The sequence below is a fragment of the Myotis yumanensis genome, unplaced genomic scaffold (assembly GCF_028538775.1).
Source record: "Myotis yumanensis isolate MYYU_CA2020_CCGP unplaced genomic scaffold, mMyoYum1.0.hap1 SCAF_16, whole genome shotgun sequence".
In the NCBI taxonomy this organism is placed as follows: Eukaryota; Metazoa; Chordata; class Mammalia; order Chiroptera; family Vespertilionidae; genus Myotis; species Myotis yumanensis.
In genome coordinates this window covers 41,686,566-41,705,238 of record NW_027223767.1, presented here as the reverse complement: position 1 = coordinate 41,705,238, position 18,673 = coordinate 41,686,566, and the positions used below count along the sequence as shown (strand labels likewise).

The following is an 18,673-nucleotide window of genomic DNA, read 5'->3' as shown; positions in this document are numbered from 1 at the left end:
TTCTTTCTCACTCTCGCCTTCCCTCTCTCTTTCTCTCAAATCAATGAATAAAATTTATAAAAATGAAATGAAATTTGTACACCTAGGCAGTCACATGTTTTTTAGCTTTGTTGATGATTTATATTTTCTTTTTTTTTTTTTTTTTTTTTTTTTTTTTTTAAATATATTTTATTGATTTTTTACAGAGAGGAAGGGAGAGAGATAGAGAGTTAGAAACATCGATGGGAGAGAAACATCGATCAGCTGCCTCCTGCACATCTCCCACTGGGGATGTGCCCGCAACTCAGGTACATGCCCTTGACCGGAATCGAACCTGGGACCTTTCAGTCCGCAGGCCGACGCTCTATCCACTGAGCCAAACCGGTTTCGGCTATATTTTCTTTAGGGCTGGGAGCCAGCCTGGCATCAAATGCCTGTGGGGGGAGGGGCAGAGGCCAGGCCAAGACTTGGAACAAAAGCAAGCAATTGCTTTCAATTTTGTTTCTAAAGCCTTTTTGCTGGTGGCTGGCATGGCACTGGCACCTTGCCCAGGGAGCAACGATTGGCCTCAGCGTGGGGCATGTTTCTGCAGTTCGATGGGCCCCTCACATCCACTCACCCTCCCTCCCTGGTAGCTTCTGAAAGGATTAAGAGGCCTCGCTCAGGACCTGGGATAACTCCAGCCTCCAGCAGGGGCAGAATCGACCTCCCAGCCTCTGGCCAGGTCTTCAGCACCTCCACCCAACAGTGATCTGACAGGAGACAGAACAAACAGCTTCTCCCCCAAGTCGATTCTGCAGGTCTGTTTGCTCAGGTGACCTGACCGTCCCTGCCTCCCATGACTAATCAGAGCCCAGCTCTGCCTGTGGCCTCTGCCTGATCCTTTATGACTGTATGATCCTTGGTGCCCAGAGAGGCCTGTAGCCTGGACTTCGTTGTCAGCCTTGGAAAGTCACAGCTGTCCCACCGGAGTTCCCTGAACCAGCCAGCCTAGGTTTTTGCGCGCAGCTCCTGCTTGAAGGCCAGGCTAGGCTGACACTGGGGCACAAGGCTTTCCAGGTTTGGGCCACCAGGGGGCTGTGCAGTGAGGATGCAAGGCCATGACTGTGTTCCAGGAGAGGTGTGCAGGGACCATGAGAACAGGACTATACAAACAGAGGCAGCGAAGAAGATGAATCAGATACACAAGTAAACAGTACACAGGCCTAGCTGTGCTTGAGGACGGAGAGGTGGGGGTGGGAGGGGCCAGGCCTGTGGCACTTGGAGGGCCCCATCAGCCTCAGGTGTGCTGCTCCAGCCACTGCAGGGTCCCCAGGGGAGGCCGTGGATGGGCTACAGCAGGGGTCCTCAAACTACGGCCCGCGGGCCACATGCAAATACAAATATTGTATCTGTTCCCGTTTTGTTTTTTTACTTCAAAATAAGATATGTGCAGTGTGCATAGGAATTTGTTCATAGTTTTTTTTTAAACTATAGTCCGGCCCTCCAACAGTCTGAGGGACAGTGAACTGGCCCCCTGTTTAAAAAGTTTGAGGACCCCTGGGCTACAGTATAAAGAGCAGTACACAGCTCGGCTAACATGACTCAGTGGTTGAGCATTGACCTATAAACCAGAGGCCACAGTTCGATTCCCGGTCAGGGCATATGTCCAGGTTGTGGGCTCCATCCCCAGTTGGGGAGGGGTGCTGGAGGCAGCCAATCAATGATTCTCTCTCATCATTGATGTTTCTATCTCTCTCTCCCTCTCCCTTCCTCTCTGAACTCAATAAAAATATTCAAAAATAAAATAAAGAGCAGTATACAAAGAAAGGGTCCAGGATTGCCCCCGACCAGAATTAGAACCTTAAGCAAATGAACCTCTTGCATCGTCATCCACAGAAAGAAATAAGCCTTTTAATAGATGGTCCAAAACTGATGTGAGGATCAGGTGAGATATATATGGAAGCCCGTTTTAAGCCATAAGGCTCTACAAAGATTCATTTTGTATTGTATCAAGGCTTCGGGAACCAGACAGTCCTGGGTTTGACTCTCAGCTTGGCTGTCTACCTGCATTTCTTTGAGCCTCATTTTCTCTTCTATAAAGTGGGTATGTTTCCTGGTCAGGGAGTGATTATAAAGATCATAGGAGATCCTGAGTGTGGAGTTTTTGGAAGAGAGCTGGTATGAGGTTACACCATGAAATGTCAGCTTACATTATTAAAAAATGTGCTTTTTCACCTATCATATGTGAGACATTTTCCGTATCATTAAATATACACAGAGTGTCTTCATTTTTATGGATGGTGTAGTGTTCATCCATGTTTTGGAATGTATCCGTATGTCATTCCTTTTTATGGGGAGATAACATTTCATGACATGGGCATCCCACCTTTTGTTTACCCATCATCCATTGCTCGCATTTGGGTTGTTGTCACCTTCTGGTGATTGTGAGCGGTACTGCCATGAACTTTGTGTACAAGCCTTTGTTTGAACACCTGTTTTCAATTCTTTTGAGTATATACCGAGGAGTGGAATTGCTGGGTCATATGGTCATTCTATGTTTAACTTTTTGGAGAACTGCCGCCACACTGCCACTGTCGCTGTCCCATTTTACATTCCCTCCAACGGTGCACAAGGATTCCAGTTTCTCCACGTGCTGGCCAACACTTGTTGTTTTGTGTGTTTTTTAATTATAGCCTTCAAGGGGTGGGTAGTAGCATCTCATTGTGGTTTCAGTTTGCATTTCATACACATAATGACCATTCGTATCTCTCCTTTGGAAAAATGTCTATTCGAGTCCTTTGCTCGTTATTTATTTATTTATTTATTTTAAGAATATTTTTATTGATTTCAGAGAGGGAAAGAGAGGGAGAGAGAGAGATAGAAACATCGATGATGAGAGAGAGTCATTGATTGGCTGCCTCCTGCACACCCCACACTGGGGATCAAGCCTGCAACCCGGGCTTGTGCCCTTGACCAGAATCGAATCCAGGACCCTGTAGTCTGCCGGTCGACGCTCTATCCACTGAGCCAAACCAGCTAGGGCTTTTGCTCCTTTTTTAATTGGGTTGTTATATGCGTTATTATCAACTCATTTATTTGGTCATTCAGTTAAGTACCTCTTACATTCCAGGCACTGGGAGGCGCTGGGGATAAAACAATGAACACACCAGTTGCCAAAAACTGAGCAGTCAAGAGAGTTCTTTAAAAAGTAAAAGAAACCACCCCGTTTCCTGAAATTTCTTATGAAATCAGATCTGGCAGCAGATGTGGGCCTGAGTTCTCCTGTGCCAGCTCGGTGGGGGTCCTGCTAGGGGCTGTGCTTTGTCTCCAGTTCCCACACAGCCCCCTCCTGGCTGCCTTACCCACCTTCAGCTGGGACCTCAGGTTTCACAGTCACCTTCCCGGTAGCCAAGGCCTCACTAGATATGTATTTACTTTAGTTCTTTGAATTGGGCGCAACTGGGACTGCTGGCTGTCCTTCAACTGCAACACGTTTAAACAAGCAAACGACTTTCCCTGAAACCAAATCTTTTTATTGTCTTTTTCGGGTTTAAATGGAGTATTTGCCACTTGGCTTAAGAATAGAAAAAGGCCAGAACCGGTTTGGCTCAGTGGATAGAGCGTCGGCCTGCGGACTCAAGGGTACCGGGTTCGATTCCTTTCAAGGGCATGTGCCTTGGTTGCGGGCACATCCCCAGTGGGGGCATGCAGGAGGCAGCTGAATCGATGTTTCTCTCTCATCGATGTTTCTAAATTTCTGTCCCTCTCCCTTCCTCTCTGTGGAAAATCAATAAAACATATTAAAAAAAAAAAAAAGAATAGAAAAAGAAGTGGCCCCCTTTTTGCCCAAAGCCTCTGGGGTGTGTTGGAGGAAGGAGGGAAGCAGAATCCGTTCTGTTGGTGCTTGGACTTTTGACATGATGGGCGGTTCTGAAGTTCATGAGCAAATTGCATTGATACGAGTTTCTAGGACTCTTAAGTCCTTTAAGGAGCCACCTATTTCCACCTCAACCCTGCCCTACCCCAGTCCCAGTTTCTTGTGGAAAAAAATAAAATTGAGATTAGACAGTCTCTAGTGATCAGATAGGAGGTAAATCCAGAACCTAGAGAACAGACGTACCCCGCGCACCCCTTCCTCTCTGGCCCAGGGGAGTGGGTGGCAGCCGTCCTGGGTTCTCCACATTGGGCTCAGCTGTTTACCCACTGGGTCGTCCCTTTGGCCTCTTTGACCTCCGGTTTTCTTTTCTACAGAATAAAGAGTTCATCATTCCTACCCTTGTTTCCTTAAGATTTGCTTAGTGTATTCGACATCAGGATGTTCAAACCTGTAGAGAATTTTTTTAAAATTATTTTTATTGGCCCTAACCAGTTTGGCTCAGTGGATAGAGCGTTGGCCTGCGGACTGAAGGGTCCCAGGTTCGATTCCAGTCAAGGGCACACAAAAAATATATTTTTATTGATTTCAGAGAGGAAGGAAGAGGGAGAGAGAGAGATAGAAACATCAATGCTGAGAGAGAATCATTGATTAGCTGCCTTCTGCATGCCCCCCATGGGGATCGAGCCCGTAACCTGGGCATGTGCCCTTGACCAGAATCGCCCTTGACCGGAATCGAACCCTTCAGTCCGCAGGCCCACACTCTATCCACTGAGCCAAACCAACTAGGGCCTGTAGAGAATTTTTATAAAAATGTATTTGAGCCCAAAGAGAGAAAACACCTGGAAGCAAGGTCCCAACAGACGGACTCAATGCTTCAGAGAAAAACAGTTTGCAGGTTCTTTTTTGCATTTGAAACGAAGGAGGGACAGGAGGGATGCTGGGGAGGATTAGGTGGAGGTAGGGGAAAGCAAGGCAGGGTTTGGAATGAATAAACTTGTGTGCTCTTTGAGGGTGGTTACGCTTATTTCAGAGGTGTGTGAACCTAGATCAGCCGGAACAAAAGCATGGATGGAGTGTTTGTGTGAACTAATATAAATTCAAACTAAACATCATTACATAAAAGGGTACGGTCTTTTTTTTTCTTAGTTTTATTCATTTCAAACGGGCCGGATCCGGCCTGCGGGCCGTAGTTTGCCCACGGCTGACCTAGATGCACAGAAGCAATGGACAGGGCTTACTTAAGGCCAAGATAAACCTTTCACCAAAGAAGTGGTAGGCCTGGGATATGACTACCCACCAGAATTTATGGTAAGATCACCTTACTTTCCATAGACCCCCTTTTTTTTTCATCCACAGTGTGTAGCAGAGAAACCCACTGTCCCTATGGCTTAAAGGAGGTGGGAGTTACTGTCTCTGGGAGACAGCCAGTCTGTAGCTGGCATGGTGCATCCGCCGTCAGGCTCCAGCCCCCTTCTGTCTTGCTGCTCTGTGGTCCCAGCTCAGCAGCTGGTTCAGATAGCTGCCATTCTTTTTATTTGTTTATTAATCTTCACCCCAGGATGTTTTTTCCCCCATTGATTTTAGAGAGAGTGGAATGAAGGCGGGAGGAGGAGGGAGAGAGAGAGAATTAGAGGGAGAGAGAGAGAAAGGCAGAGAGAGAGGGAGAGAGAAACATCCATATGAGGGAGACACATCGATTGGTTGCCTCTCTCACACACACACACACACCCCAACTGGGTCCAGGGATTGAGCCTGCAATCAAGGTATGAGGTACATGCCCTTGACTGGAATCAAACCTGGGACCCTTCAGTCCACAGGCCAACGCTCTATCCACTGAGCCAACCCGGAGAGGGCTCGCTGCCACTCTTCTCTGTCACAAAGCTGCATATGGCTCTCTAGGAAAGAGAAAAGATGGTCCTTCCCTTTGAGGATTCTTCTCAGAAGTTGCACCCACTACCTCTCTTGAAATGCCATTGGCCAGAATTTCACCTTCGAGTCAGATCACCTTCTGGGGGAGCTTGAAAGTGTGGTCTCTATTCCATGTGGCCAGAGAAGCGTCTGAGGGTGTATTACAAGGAAAAAGGGCTGTTGGGGGTCTGTCACAGCACCTATGAGAGCTGCTGTAAAGATAACGGAGATAGCACGTGTGACAATTGAACTGGGTTTTTTTTGTCGGGGGGTGAGGGGATGTAAATCATCCTGTTGATTCGATAACTAGATTTTCCAAGAGGCCACTGCCCAATCTGAAAACCATGGTGAAAGAGGAGAAAACCAAGTTCCAAACCAAATAAAACTCTGGGTCATTGTCAGACTAGGTACTAGGAGGATGCCTGTTGTGAAGCAGAAACCGCCCCCCCCCCCCCCCCCCACCACCTTCAGTGCTTTGTCGACAATCTGACCATTAAACTGGAAGAGATTTGCACTTTGCTGCCTCCTAATCTAGAGGCTGGGCTGTGTGAGGTGGCCTGCTAGGCCTTCAAGGGCACTGGTTATCCGACTGTGGAAAATGTAGGTATAGTTAGGATCCACCAGTTGTAAGCAACAGAAACCCAACTAAAACTGACATTAATTAATAAATTAATATTTTAGATTCCATATGTAAGTGAGGTCATGCAATATTTGTCTTTCTACGTCTGGCTTATTTGCTTACTATAATGTTCTTCAGTTTTCATCCGTGTTGTCACAAACGGAGTTTGGCTATTCCCTCCTCCCCAAAAACCGGGTTAAATTGAAAGAGGGGCCCTGGCTGGTGTGGCTTAGTTGGTTGGGCATCGTCCTGTGCACCAAAAGCTTTCGGGTTTGATTCCTAGTCAGGACACATGCCCGGGTAGCGGGCTCAATCCCTGGAGGGGGCTTGGAGGAGGCAGCTGATTGATGCTTTGCTCTCACATCAATGTTTCTCTCCCTCTCCCTTTTTTTCTTTCTAAAAATCAGTTTAAAAAAAAAAACACACATTAAAAAATTGTTTGAAGAGGGAATTTATTGGCTTTTGACAGTGAAAAGTCCAGCAGTAGACTTACATGACTGGGCCTAGGGATTCAATAATCTTAAGATTCAGTTGGCCACTGTCTTCCTGTTTCTGTCTCTGTCTCCCTCTCTCTCCATCTCCTTCTCTCCCTACCTTTCCCTGTGTTGGCTTCCTTCTTGCGCAGGCTCTCTCCTCATGCTTGCTCTTGCAACTATGGCTTTGGCAAACCCAAAGGAAAGAACATGTCTGTTTCCCAATAAGGGCAAACATGGGTGCCCTTATTGACCTAGCATAAGCGAAGCAGGAGGCTTTGGCTAGAAATAAATGACAAAGTTTTATTGCAGGCTCTTAGGATTTGCACACCAGAAACACAACTAGGCAATACCCAGAGTGTCCCAAAGAATGAAAAGCTAAGAGTTCTTACAGTAAAAATTACATTCTCGAGAAGAGCCAGCCTTGTCTTCTTAGCCTCTGGATTGTTCCAAGATAGCCAGTGGACACCCAAACATTCTCTCCTTCGTCCTTCAGGGGGTGACCAGAGGATTATCAATAGGATATCTATATAAAACATTTAAGTTCCTGGGCTAAAGCAAGAATAATTTCCTCACGCCTCAACCTACTTGATTTTTGTAATGTAGCAGCTTGACAGTAGTGACTCTGTTTTATTTCTTCACTCTATGCCCCACTCTCTCCAGTATGCCTGTGAGGTAGGGGCTTGGGGTACACTGTCTTGAGGGGTGTCATGGTGACCACTGGGAACCACATCAGCAGTTCTTTAAGTGTGTCAACCTGAGGACAGTAATGAGTGCGGACTCACAGGACCTTAGACCCTGCAGTTCTTGGCTATTTTCTTAGCTTAGGTGGCTCACCACAACCCTTTGAGAAGATTGTCCGGCTCATTCAGATAACATGCCCTTGAGAATAACCACTGATTCGGTCCCCAAACTTTCTGGGTGGGGAAGCTGAGGCCTAGAGAGGGTAAGTCCTGTGCCTTCATTTGGATTCCCCTGGGAACAAGGACTTGTTTGTGATCCCAGGAACAGGAGTGAGGAAGTGGGAAAAGGAGAGAAGCTAATATCGGCTGTTATTGAAGTTGTCACCCTAGGGAACCAGGACCTCTGAGAGGGTGCAGCTGCCTCCCAGACTGTCCAGCTGCAGAAAGGAAGACTTGAGGAAGTCCCTGAGCAGACAGACCCCCAAGGAACTGTCCCAGCAGCTGAAACTAGAGATGCACTGAGGAGATGTGACATGGGACACCAAAGGTGTTTGCGACAGTCACTGGCCCAGCCAGCAGCACACCTGGGGTGAGACCTCAGGCTCCAACTCCAGCCTAGGGCTTGCTCTCTCCCTACAGAGCTTCAGTAGCCCCCCACTGTGTGACGCATGCTCCCCTCCCCAGCTCTAGCTCAGGAGTCAAGTCAGGGTCACCTCCCCATCAGTGGGCATCTCCACCCACCCTTCTGGGAGATGGTAGTGGCTTCCTCTCTCACGTACAAGGTGACCTAATTTTGCTCCCTCCTGCCCTGCCTACCTTGTTCTTCCCAGAAATTCTCCCCACAAACCATAACCGATCAATCAACCAAAGATAGCCTTGGTATTTTTAGCAGCTGCAGAACTGAATCATCAGGATGGCCCTCAGGGCCCATCTCACCCCGTGGTGCCCTGGAAGGCTGGAACCTGGAGCATGCCCTGTCTGCCAGGAACAGGGTCTGAAACCTGTTCCACTCCTACCCAGGCCTGCGTGGGAGCCCGGCAGCTGTCACCCGGGATGGGCAAATGGGCACACACTGGCCTAAGCCTCTGATACTGGGACTTCTGGAGGCCTTTTTTGGTTTTGTTTCTTTAATAATAGACTTAATTTTTTATATGTTTTATTAATTGATTTTAGAGAGAGAGAGGAAGGAGAGGGATAGAGAGATAGAAACATCGGTGAGAGAGAAACAGCATCAATTGGCTGCCTCCTGCACTCCCCCTGCTGGGGATCGAGCCCGGAACCTAGATATGTGCCCTGACCAGGAATCGAACCAGTGACCTCGTGGTTCATGGGTCGATGCTCAACCACTGACCCACACAGGTCAGGCTAGACTTAGTTTTTTATGTACAGTTTTAGAGTTACAGAATAACTGAGCAGGTCCGACTAGAGTTCCATATACCCACCCGCTCCCCCACCCACCCCCCCCCCAGACACAGTTCCTCTGTTATTAACATCTTGCATTAGTGTGGTACAATTAGTGTCCCCAGCATGGATACATTATTAAGACTATAGTCCAGCCGAAACCGGTTTGGCTCAGTGGATAGAGCGTCGGCCTGCGGACTGAAGGGTCCCAGGTTCGATTCCGGTCAAGGGCATGTACCTGGGTTGCGGGCACATCCCCAGTAGGAGATGTGCGGGAGGCAGCTGATCGATGTTTCTAACTCTCTATCCCTCTCCCTTCCTCTCTGTAAAAAATCAATTATATATATATAAAAGACTATAGTCCATAGTGTACATTAAGGTTTAGTCCTTGCGCTGGACTGTTCGATGGGTTTTGGCAAATGCCCAGGGGCTTTCTAACCCCGAGGGTATCTGGGATAAGGCCATTGTTCTCAGCCCTTAGGCAACCTCTCTGCTTAGTCAGAGGAACGTGATTTGCCTCAGTTTCCTTTTCCAGTGTTTTTGCACCAAGGCTCCAGGCCCCGGGCTCTGACTGGAAATGGGGGAGTGGAAACTGATGAAGGACAGGAAGTCAGATTCTGGTTTGGATCTCCCCAGGGTGAAGCGGCCCCTAAGTTCAATGGCCAGGGCTCCAGTTTCTAACACATTGTAAGCAGCCTACCTCCCAGCTGGGTGTGCCAGGCCCTGGGTGCCAGGGAGGCCTGGCCCGGCGCATTGGAGCCCATGGCGCCTCTCCCTGCAGTTCCGGAGAGGACCGCACTGCCACGCTGCCTATCGGAGGCCTTAGCTATGTCCAGGGTTACACCAAATTCCGTCTGATCAACAAAACCGTGGGGCGTTGCCTGGACGTCACAGCAGAGAAGTTCCCGGACCGAGAAGCGTTGATCGTCGTCCATGAAAACATCAGATTGACCTTTGCTCAGCTCAAGGAAGAGGTGGGTCCTGACCTTGAACCCTGAAAGTAGGCAGGTGCTACCCCCAGGCTTCCCTGGCTGGGTGGAGCCACAAGAGCGGCACCTGACGGAGGCGGGCGGGGGCGAATCAGGGTGTTGGGGCTGCCTGAGAACCCCAAGGGACGTCAGGAGATGGGGACAGGACTGAGGCAGAGGTGGCCTGGATGCCTCTTGCATCAGTCGTGCGGGGGCAGTTGCTAATTCTGTGTATTCCATGCCCCACTCCAGATCCACTGAGGCCTGTCCCTTGTTCCTAGGGGACTCTGCTGTGAGCCGCTGGGCGGAGGGCTGAGGTGGGAGTCATGGCCCCGTCCTGCTTGCCCATACCTTACCCCTTGTGCTCTGTCTGTTGACACCAGGTGGACAAAGCTGCCGCTGGGCTCCTGAGTATCGGCCTTCGCAAGGGTGACCGGCTGGGCATGTGGGGACCCAACTCCTATGCATGGGTGCTCTTGCAGCTGGCCACCGCCCAGGCGGGCATCATTCTGGTGAGGAGGGGCGGACCTGACCCAGCTGGGTATGCAGGGGAACATCGTTCGTGGGAAGCCTGCTGGCCCCTTGGCCTCAGAACCAAACCAGCGCCTGTCTGGCTCTTTGGGTAGCTTTCTCCTGAAGCCACCAAGGAGAGCTAGGGGGGTGGGGTGCCACCTCTGTCTACGCCGTGTTTCTGTGCCCGCTGAGGCTGGAGGGGCAAGGAGAGGGACAGGGTCTTCCCAGGACACTGACATCCCCTGCTGTCTCCACCAGGTATCTGTGAACCCCGCCTACCAGGCTATGGAACTGGAGTATGCCCTCAAGAAGGTAGGCTCTGTTCCTGGGGGTGGGGCTGGGTGGGCGCCTGGAACAGGGGGTTTCCGGTTGACGGGGTGGAGAAGGCATGTCTGTCCTTCCTTAGGCTGAGAGTGGGTGGGAGGAGGAGGTCGTCGGGCAGATGCAAAGCTGGTGTGTGTGTTGGGGGGGAGGGGTGGTACATGCATGTGTCCTGGCAGTAGTGTGTGAGTGAGTTGGTGTGTGTCGTGTTAGCGGTGGTGCATGTATGTAAGGGTAGTGGTGCGTGTGTATGAGAGAGAGCAGCGTGGGGCTTCCTGCTGACTGGGGAGGGGGGGCTCCCTCCCACAGGTGGGCTGCAAAGCCCTGGCGTTCCCCAAGCAATTCAAGACCCAGCAGTACTACAACATCCTGAAGCACATCTGTCCGGAACTGGAGAAGGGCCCCCCGGGGTTCTTGAGGAGTCAGAGGTGGGATGTCCCGGGTTAGGATGAGTGTGTCGTGTGGCATCCCAGCCCCCTCCTTCCCCCCCCACCCCCAGGGAGGAGGCTGGTGTCTCTGTGGGCCCGTCCTCAGCCCCTGACTCTCTCCATCCTCCCTACCCCCAGGCTCCCAGACCTGACCACTGTCATCTCGGTGGACACCCCTATGCCAGGGACTCTGCTCCTGGACGATGTGGTAGCAGCGGGGAGCAAAGAGCAGAATATGGCCGAGCTCCGGCACGCCAAGCTGTTCCTGTCCTGCCACGACCCCGTCAACATCCAGTTCACCTCGGTAAGGCAGAGGTCGTCAGCACGGAGCCCAGGCTGGCACGCTCACCCCTGCCTCCCCTGTGACCCTTCCCCGAGAAGGAGGGCACACGGAGGACGCCAGGAGTGCGGCCACTCTTCTCCTGGGGTTCGCCCCAGCTGTCCTCTCTGCCCTGGAAAACATCAGCGACTGGCGCCCTTGTCACATGTCCCCCTCCCCTGGCCCGCTTGTCCCCGGCCCAGGGGCAGATGCACAGGGAGAGCCGGCCCCCTCATTTAGCAGATGGGGAAACTGAGGCCCAGAAGCCGAGTCTGCTGCTGGGCCACAGAGTTCTCTAAGCCACTTGGGTGGCATGGCAGACGGAAATCTTATCTTCCATGTTTCTGGATCCTAACACCTGGCACCACGCAGGCGTGTGGTAAAAACCTTTGTGAACACGTATTGAGTGAATGAATGGATCTGGGGCCGCAGTCCCAGTCTCCTGACCCCCAGTCCAGAGCTTGTCCATGCAGCGGCCCAGGGCATGAAGGAGATGGGGAGAAAGAGGCCAAGTGTCACCTGTTTGTCTTATCAGGGAACGACAGGAAGCCCCAAGGGGGCCACCCTTTCCCACTACAACATTGTCAACAATGCCAACATCATAGGGGAGCGCATGAAACTGCACCTGAAGGTGAGGGGGTGCTGGCTAAGGCTTGCGGGCACCCTGCATGGGTGGGGGTCTTGCTGGGCTCCCCCTGCTGGCTAGAGGAACTAGCTTCTGGGGCTCTGGGCTCCAGGATAGACCTAGCCTCCTGCCTCCATCTCCAGACACCAGAGGAGTCGAGGGTGATCCTGCCCACCCCCCTGTACCACTGCCTGGGTTCTGTGGGGGGCACAATGGTGAGCATGATGCACGGTGTCACCCTCATCCTGTCCTCTCCGATTTTTGATGGCAAGAAGGCGCTGGAGGCCGTCAGCAAAGAGAGGTGGGCATCAGTGGGCAGCTACCTGCTGGCTCATGAGACCCTCCTATTCCTCACTCCTGGGCCCCGATCCCTCTCCAGGATGTCTCCTCCCTCCCGCCAGGAGAAAGGGAGACAGGGTAGTGGGGCACCCCCAGAGAGCATCAGTTCCTGCCTCCAAAGAACTCCTGCCAGTTCCCCTCAGTGGCAGCCTTGGCCCTTGCTATAGGTTCAAGGTGGGTGGGTGAAAAGAGGGGGTTTCCTTCTACATCCAAGCCTGATTTTGAGATGCCACCCCCCCTTATACAGAGGCTCCTTCCTGTATGGCACCCCCACAATGTTCGTGGACATTCTGAACCAGCCAGACTTCTCCAGTTACGACATCTCAACCATGCGTGGAGGTGGGATGGGGCCAAGGGTGGTCAGGCCAGGATTGGCCTGGATGAGCTAGATGTGCACTCAGTCCTGTACTCAGGGTCGAAAAGGTCACTGTAGAAATGTGGGTGGAAGGGAGGCAAGGTCCCAGCCACCTGGACACCAGCCCAAGGCCAGATGCCAAGTGTAGGAACAGGTCCAGGGGCAGGGAAGAGAAGGGAAAGTTCTTCCCTAGAAAGAGCTGCAGGTGCAGGGGGTCCACTGGGCCTGGAGAAGCAGCGAGCCCTGTCAGCCCTCTCTCTGATTCAGGTGTGATCGCTGGGTCCCCTGCACCCCCCGAGGTGATCCGAGCCATCATCAACAAGCTGAACGCGAAGGAGCTGGTGGTGAGTGGCAGCTGGGCCTGGGGCTGTGGGAGGGAGGCAGGGCAGCCTGGGGTGAGAACAGATGTCGGGGAGTGAGGATGAGCCAGGCCAGGTCTCCAACGGACACCCTCTCAGCCCACCCCTCTTCCAGAACGCAGATGTGAGAAAATGCAGTCTGACCCCATCATCAGCTGGCGAGTCATGGAGACAGGGAACGGCGGGGAGTAACTATCATACATACATACATTTATACTTATAGGAACCTGGGGAAGAGGTGCAGCAGGGGGGGTATTTGGCAAAGCACCGGTATCCTGCTAGAGCGTCCTGGCAGGCAGGGGCTGGCGGAGTTGGCATATGGGCTTAAGACCCTTTCTGGACACAAGGGGCGGGGCAAGGATCTGATGTTTGTTTCCAAATGGAAGGGTGGCCATCCTGATGACCGCCAAGTTCTGGTTCTGAAGGTCTTGAGGGTCTCGGCAACAGCTTCTTTGAGAGGAGCCGTGGCGGGGGGGCCAGGTGCGATGGAGCCCTCGCTGGCAGGTAGAGATGGTGGGGCTGGGTTCACACTGGAGTGCTGAGCCCCCCAGCCAGGACGCGTCTAGGTGTGGACAGCTCTGTGCATCAGCAGAGGCTGTGGAAGGAGGTGGGGTGGTCAGTAGTTTCTCCAGCAGAAGGCAGAGACCAGTCACCAGGACTGGCTGGATCGGGACCTGCAGTGAGGCAAGGATTGGGTCAGGACTCCAGGAACCCAGATGACGCTTGGAGAGAATTGTGAGAGCTGTGGGCGGTATCCCTTTAGGAGGGAGCCCCAATTCCCCTCCTCTCCCTGCAAACCTGGAGGGCCTGCCCACCCCTCTGTGGAGAGGCAGTACCCTGGGACACCCCCCACCGCCCCATCCCCAGGCTTGCCAGAATCTCCAGAGAGAGCAATTGTGACCTGCCTGGCCTGTGCCCACCTGTTCAATGGCGGCCGGCTTTCTTGGACCTCTTAGTGGGGAACTTGCAGCTGCGAAAGGCGTCCGTGTCACGGATGTGCTGGCCCTTGAACTTGGCAGGCGAGGCACAAGTGGCATCGGGGCGCGAAGTCTTGGCTTCCAGCCACCTGGAGAGACAGAGAAATGCCAGGGTTGGGGAAGAGATGTGGCAATGCTGGGGGAAGGAACCAGGATTCACTTGGCTCCAGGAGCGTCTGGGAACTGTCCCCTTCATTTCACACACATAGGAACTCTGCTCTCAGGTAGCAGATCTAGGCCATTTGCCCAGGATGTCTTTGTGCAGGGCCAGCCTGCCTCCACTGCATCACACGAGGGAGGGCTCTGGGGGTGGCATGGGGATGCTCTCACCTCCGGAGGCCCCGGAGCTGGCAGGTACACTTCCAGGGGTTGTTGGTGAGAGTGAGTGTCTCCAGGTGGTCGAAGGGGAAGGTGGAGGGCAGCTGGGTCAGGCGGTTGTTCTCCAGATGCACGTTTTTCAGCGTGGTCACCCCCAGGAAGGCACCGTCGGAAATCTGTGGAGCAAGGCAGACACGAGTGAGCACCCCAGCCCCAGAGTCCAGCCTCTCCCAGCTCGAGGGCCCCAGAGGGGCAGGGTCCCTCCCTGGACATAAGCGGTAGCACCTTGAGGAGTGTCACCATGTGACCACATTGTCTCTGATGGTTTAGCGCAGTGGTTGGCAAACTGTGGCTCGTGAGCCACATGTGGCTCTTTGGCCCCTTGAGTGTGGCTCTTCCACAAAATACCGACTTATGCGCATGGGCCACGAAGTTTTGATCGCACTGTATGTGCGCGCCCGCACGTGGTATTTAGTGGAAGAGCCACACTCCAGGGGCCAAAGAGCCGCATGTGGCTCGCGAGCCGCAGTTTGCCGACCACGGGTTTAGCGCAAGCAACCACCTTTTGAGATAGCGCGTGCTATTTCCAATATGCAGGCAGAAGGAAAAAGTGAGGTCCCTTGCCCAGGGTCACAGCAAGGAGTAAACAGTAGCTGTAGGACCACACCCAGCTCCTCTGCCCCTGGCACCACACTCGCTGCACAAACACTGCCCCTGGGGAGGCAGTCAGAGTTTGGCCCCAGCGGCCCAGGCTGGCAGATGGTGAAGCTGGTCAGTGTTTGGTGGGATGGGCAGTGGGCCCAGGCTCCCCGCCGCCCTAGGGTGCTGGGACTTCCCCCAGCTCTGTCCTCACTGCTCCCTCGCTGCCTGCCAGCAGCTATTTGTGGAGCCTCCTTGGTGGAGCCTTTGGCCAGGTTGGACAGTTCCAGAGGAAATGTTCTATTGGTGCCCACATCTTGGCCCGGGCGTCACAGATCCTGCCTGGCCGCCCCTGGCCCAGATCAGTCCCTGCTGCCCCTGCTCTGCTGCCCACCAAAAAGCTGCTCTGGCACAGCCCACCCCCCCCCCCCCCCCCGCCCCCCGGCCCCCGGGACTGACTTCAGCGGGGGAGGGGCCAGGTTGAAGAAGGGCAGGCTCCATTCATGCAAACAAAGGTTGGCTGCCTTCCAGGTTTGATTGTGTCCTTATCTCCATGCTTGTGGCCAGGGAGGGGTGTGGAGTTCTCTGGTAACCAGACTGTTCTGATGGCTGTCTCCCCCACCTTTCCCCGGTGCCGGCCCAAACTCCTGGCCGAAGCCCCCGTACCACAGCAATTTCTCCAGCCCCCAAAAGGGGTTCCGCCTGGACCCAAGGCAGCCCCACCTGGCCGGGTGCTGAGCATCACAGGGGAGGGAGGATTCAGTGAGGTTGCAGCCAGGATATGGGTCTGGTGACGGGTGGGCAGGGGACAGGGTGGCATAGCTAGTCTTTCCCGTAGGGAGACACCGGGGACCTGTGCCAAAGGTTGACAACGGTGTGTGGTTCTTGCCTTTGCCCTTTCACAGAGCTCTTGGGTGCCAGGCCTGCAATCTGGGGGAGCCTCTAGTCCCTGGTCCCCATTTGGTTGAAATGGACCTGAGAATGCAGTGGAATATGTGTGTGGACCGGTGGGGGGGTGGGGGGCATTCGCCATGGCCCCTGGGGTGTGCGGAGGAGGTCTTCCTCGGGTATTGGCTCCCCCCTCACTCCCCAGCCCCCCATCCCACCACAGTGCGCACGCACACCCCCCTGCAGGAACAGGGTCTCTTTGTGGGCCTGATTCACCCAGCTCCTCTGGAAGCCTCCTCAATACACAAACCTTCCTTTATGGGGTGGTAGGTTTACTGGAGACAGAAAAACAGAAGAGGAGGGGCAGAAGGCCCAACAGGAAGAGGTGGCTGCTGCCCACAGTGGGGGGTGTGGGAGCCCTGGACCTGCTTCGGAGGGGCCGTTGGAGGGGCCCGGGCAGCCAGGCTCCGTTTATAAGTGGAAATGCTAGGAGGGCAGTGGCTGAGACGAGGGACAGGGGCTGCTGGGCAGGGTGGGGATGTGGCGAGATGAGAGACAAGAGCTCCTCACCTTGGAGATAGCCAGAGGGACAGAGGCAACTTTAGGGCCGAGGGGATGGTGCCCAGCCGCGGCCCTGGATCCCTGGGCCTCCGGGCAGAGAAGGAGGAGCCAGGGCCGGGCGCTGCAGCCAAGAGCTCACCTTGTCCAGGTTGGTGCTGTCCAGCCAGAGGCTCTCCAGGTACCTGCCGAACGACTGGAAGGCGCCGTCGGGGATGCTCCTCAGGGGGTTGTGGGACAGCTTCAGCTCCTCCACCACACGCAGCTTGCTCAGGGCCGCCGCGGGGTAGCTGGACAGCTGGTTCCGGTCCAGGTGGAACTTGGCCAGGTTCTCCACGTCGTCCAGGGCGCCGGGCTGCAGGGAACTGAGCGCGTTCTCCGACAGGTAGAGCCAGCGCAGGTCCTTGGCGCCCTGGAAGGCGCCGGCGCGCAGCTCGCGGATCTTGTTGTTGTTGAGCTGCAGGATGAAGAGGTTGACCAGCGGGGACAGCAGCCCTCGGGGCAGCTCGGTCACCTTGTTGTGGTCCAGGTAGAGGTAGGTGAGCTCGCTCAGGTCGTCGAAGGCGCCGGCGCGCAGCACGCGGATGTCGTTGTGGGACAGGTACAGGTAGATGAGCTGCTTGAGGCCCCGGAAGGCGCCGGCGGCCACCTCGCGGATCTGGCAGTGCTGCAGGTGCAGCGACACCAGGTTGGGCATGGCCCGGAAGGCGTTGGCGGCCAGCACGGGGAAGTTGTTGCGCTGGAGGTTGAGCAGCTTGGTCTTCTCGGACACCTTGGGGATCTTCTGCAGGCCCACCTTGTCGCAGATGACGTGCTGCAGGTCGCCGTGGCAGTGGCAGTTCTGGGGGCAGGCGGCCAGCGCCGGCAGCAGGCCGGCCAGGAGGCCGAGGCTGAGCAGGAGGACCGGGCAGGCCATGGCCGGGGCGCCTGGGGCCGGGCTGGGGGCAGCGGCGACAGCGACGGCGACGGCGGGGCCCGGGCAGCGGGAAGTCCTGGGCGCCCGGGTCTCCCGCCCTATTTATACGGTAGCCCTGACCGCAGCTGACAGCCGGAGCCAGCTCCTACGTGGAGCATCGAGGCCACCGGGCTCAACTCCCGCCCGCCCTCCACTGGGAGGGGGCGGCCCCTCCCCCAGCTGGCGACCTTGCAGGACAAGGGACTGTGGCCCTCCACCTCCTCCCCTGCGCCGGGATCCTGCTTCTGTCCAGCCCCCCTCGCTCCTTCCCGTGCTTTTTTGGGGGTGGGGTGGGGTGGGGGTGGTTGTTTAGAGCCCCGCGATGACACCGCAGGGATGGAGGCGTCCGGGGACGTCTTTGTTTGCTCAAGTTCGAGCCTCCCTTCTCCCCCCCCCCCCCCCACCCCCTCCCGTACACACTGGGCCGGGTGCCCTGGACCCAGAGAGGGAGGAAGCGGGGCCGGACGGCCGGACGCGAGTCTCGCCGCCGCCGAGGTCGGCCAGCCCCGCCGGTGCTTTAATGGGGCTCTTGTGCGGCGCCCGCTGAGCGTGCGAGCCGCCCTGGCGTCGGGCTCCCCCTTCTGGCTAGACTCGCAGGCAGCCCCCGGGAGAGGGGCGCTCCTCGCCCCGCCCTTGGACTTGCCTCGGGCTCCTCGCTACCAGCCCGGAGCTGGAGTTTTCCCTGCATCCACTTTCCCCTTTCTCCCCTTTCTCCCCTTTCTCCCCTTTTTCCTTGGCTGAAGACTAACCGGAAGAGAGAGAGAGAGAGAGAGAGAGGTGGGGGATGGGGGGTGGGTGACCAACAGGACTCAAAAACACACCTGAAGCCCTAACCGGTTTGGCTCAGTGGATAGAGCGTAGGCCTGTGGACTCAAGGGTCCCAGGTTCGATTCCGGTCAAGGGCATGTACCTTGGTTGTGGGCACATCCCCATTGAGAGGTGTGCAGGAGGCAGCTGATCGATGTTTCTCTCTCATCCATGTTTCTAACTCTCTATCCCTCTCCCTTCCTCTCTGTGAAAAATCAATAAAATAAAAAAATAAAATAAAAAACACACCTGAAGACCACAGGCAGGGAGTCAGGGCAACTGAACAGGCACAGTCCCACCCCCACCCCTTTTCATCTCCTTAAAATATCCCATCCCCTCATTCCCATCTCCAGGGTGGTGGCCAGAGTGGCGCCAAGATGTA

At 54.6% G+C, this 18,673-nt stretch overlaps 2 protein-coding genes across 4 annotated transcripts in view; one reads left to right on the top strand and one right to left on the bottom strand.

The window, feature by feature from the left end:
• ACSF2 (acyl-CoA synthetase family member 2) overlaps nt 1–18,673 on the top strand; it is a 29,364-nt gene that overhangs the window by 5,733 nt on the left and 4,958 nt on the right. Inside the window, exons 2-11 of one of the 2 annotated variants that reach the window (XM_070393869.1) lie at nt 9,559–9,609; nt 9,704–9,896; nt 10,274–10,402; nt 10,662–10,715; nt 11,034–11,152; nt 11,291–11,456; nt 12,007–12,102; nt 12,240–12,397; nt 12,683–12,774; nt 13,058–13,134. In XM_070393869.1, the coding sequence (XP_070249970.1) occupies nt 9,559–9,609; nt 9,704–9,896; nt 10,274–10,402; nt 10,662–10,715; nt 11,034–11,152; nt 11,291–11,456; nt 12,007–12,102; nt 12,240–12,397; nt 12,683–12,774; nt 13,058–13,134 (1,135 nt within the window). The remainder of the gene's footprint in view (nt 1–9,558; nt 9,610–9,703; nt 9,897–10,273; nt 10,403–10,661; nt 10,716–11,033; nt 11,153–11,290; nt 11,457–12,006; nt 12,103–12,239; nt 12,398–12,682; nt 12,775–13,057; nt 13,135–18,673) is intronic. The other variant, XM_070393870.1, reaches the window with a different exon arrangement.
• Nucleotides 13,334–17,602, bottom strand: CHAD (chondroadherin). 2 transcript variants are annotated; one of them, XM_070393213.1, is made up of 4 exons: nt 16,672–17,602; nt 14,457–14,620; nt 14,070–14,215; nt 13,334–13,823 (listed from the first exon to the last, which is right to left on the bottom strand). In XM_070393213.1, exons 1-3 carry the CDS (start codon nt 17,443–17,445, stop codon nt 14,074–14,076), a joined length of 1,080 nt encoding a protein of 359 aa, XP_070249314.1. In that variant the 5' UTR covers nt 17,446–17,602; the 3' UTR covers nt 13,334–13,823; nt 14,070–14,073. The 2 variants fall into 2 exon arrangements, with proteins under 2 accessions (XP_070249314.1, XP_070249315.1); XM_070393214.1 differs by having other exon boundaries at nt 13,334–13,744.

Coding starts and splice junctions, on each gene's coding strand:
- CHAD (XM_070393213.1), bottom strand. CDS start 17,445: ATGGCCTGCCCGGTCCTCCTGCTCAGCCTCGGCCTCCTGGCCGGCCTG. Junction 14,621..16,671: donor ACAGCACCAACCTGGACAAG/GTGAGCTCTTGG, acceptor CTTGCTCCACAG/ATTTCCGACGGTGCCTTCCT. Junction 14,216..14,456: donor CAGCTCCGGGGCCTCCGGAG/GTGAGAGCATCC, acceptor CTGTCTCTCCAG/GTGGCTGGAAGCCAAGACTT.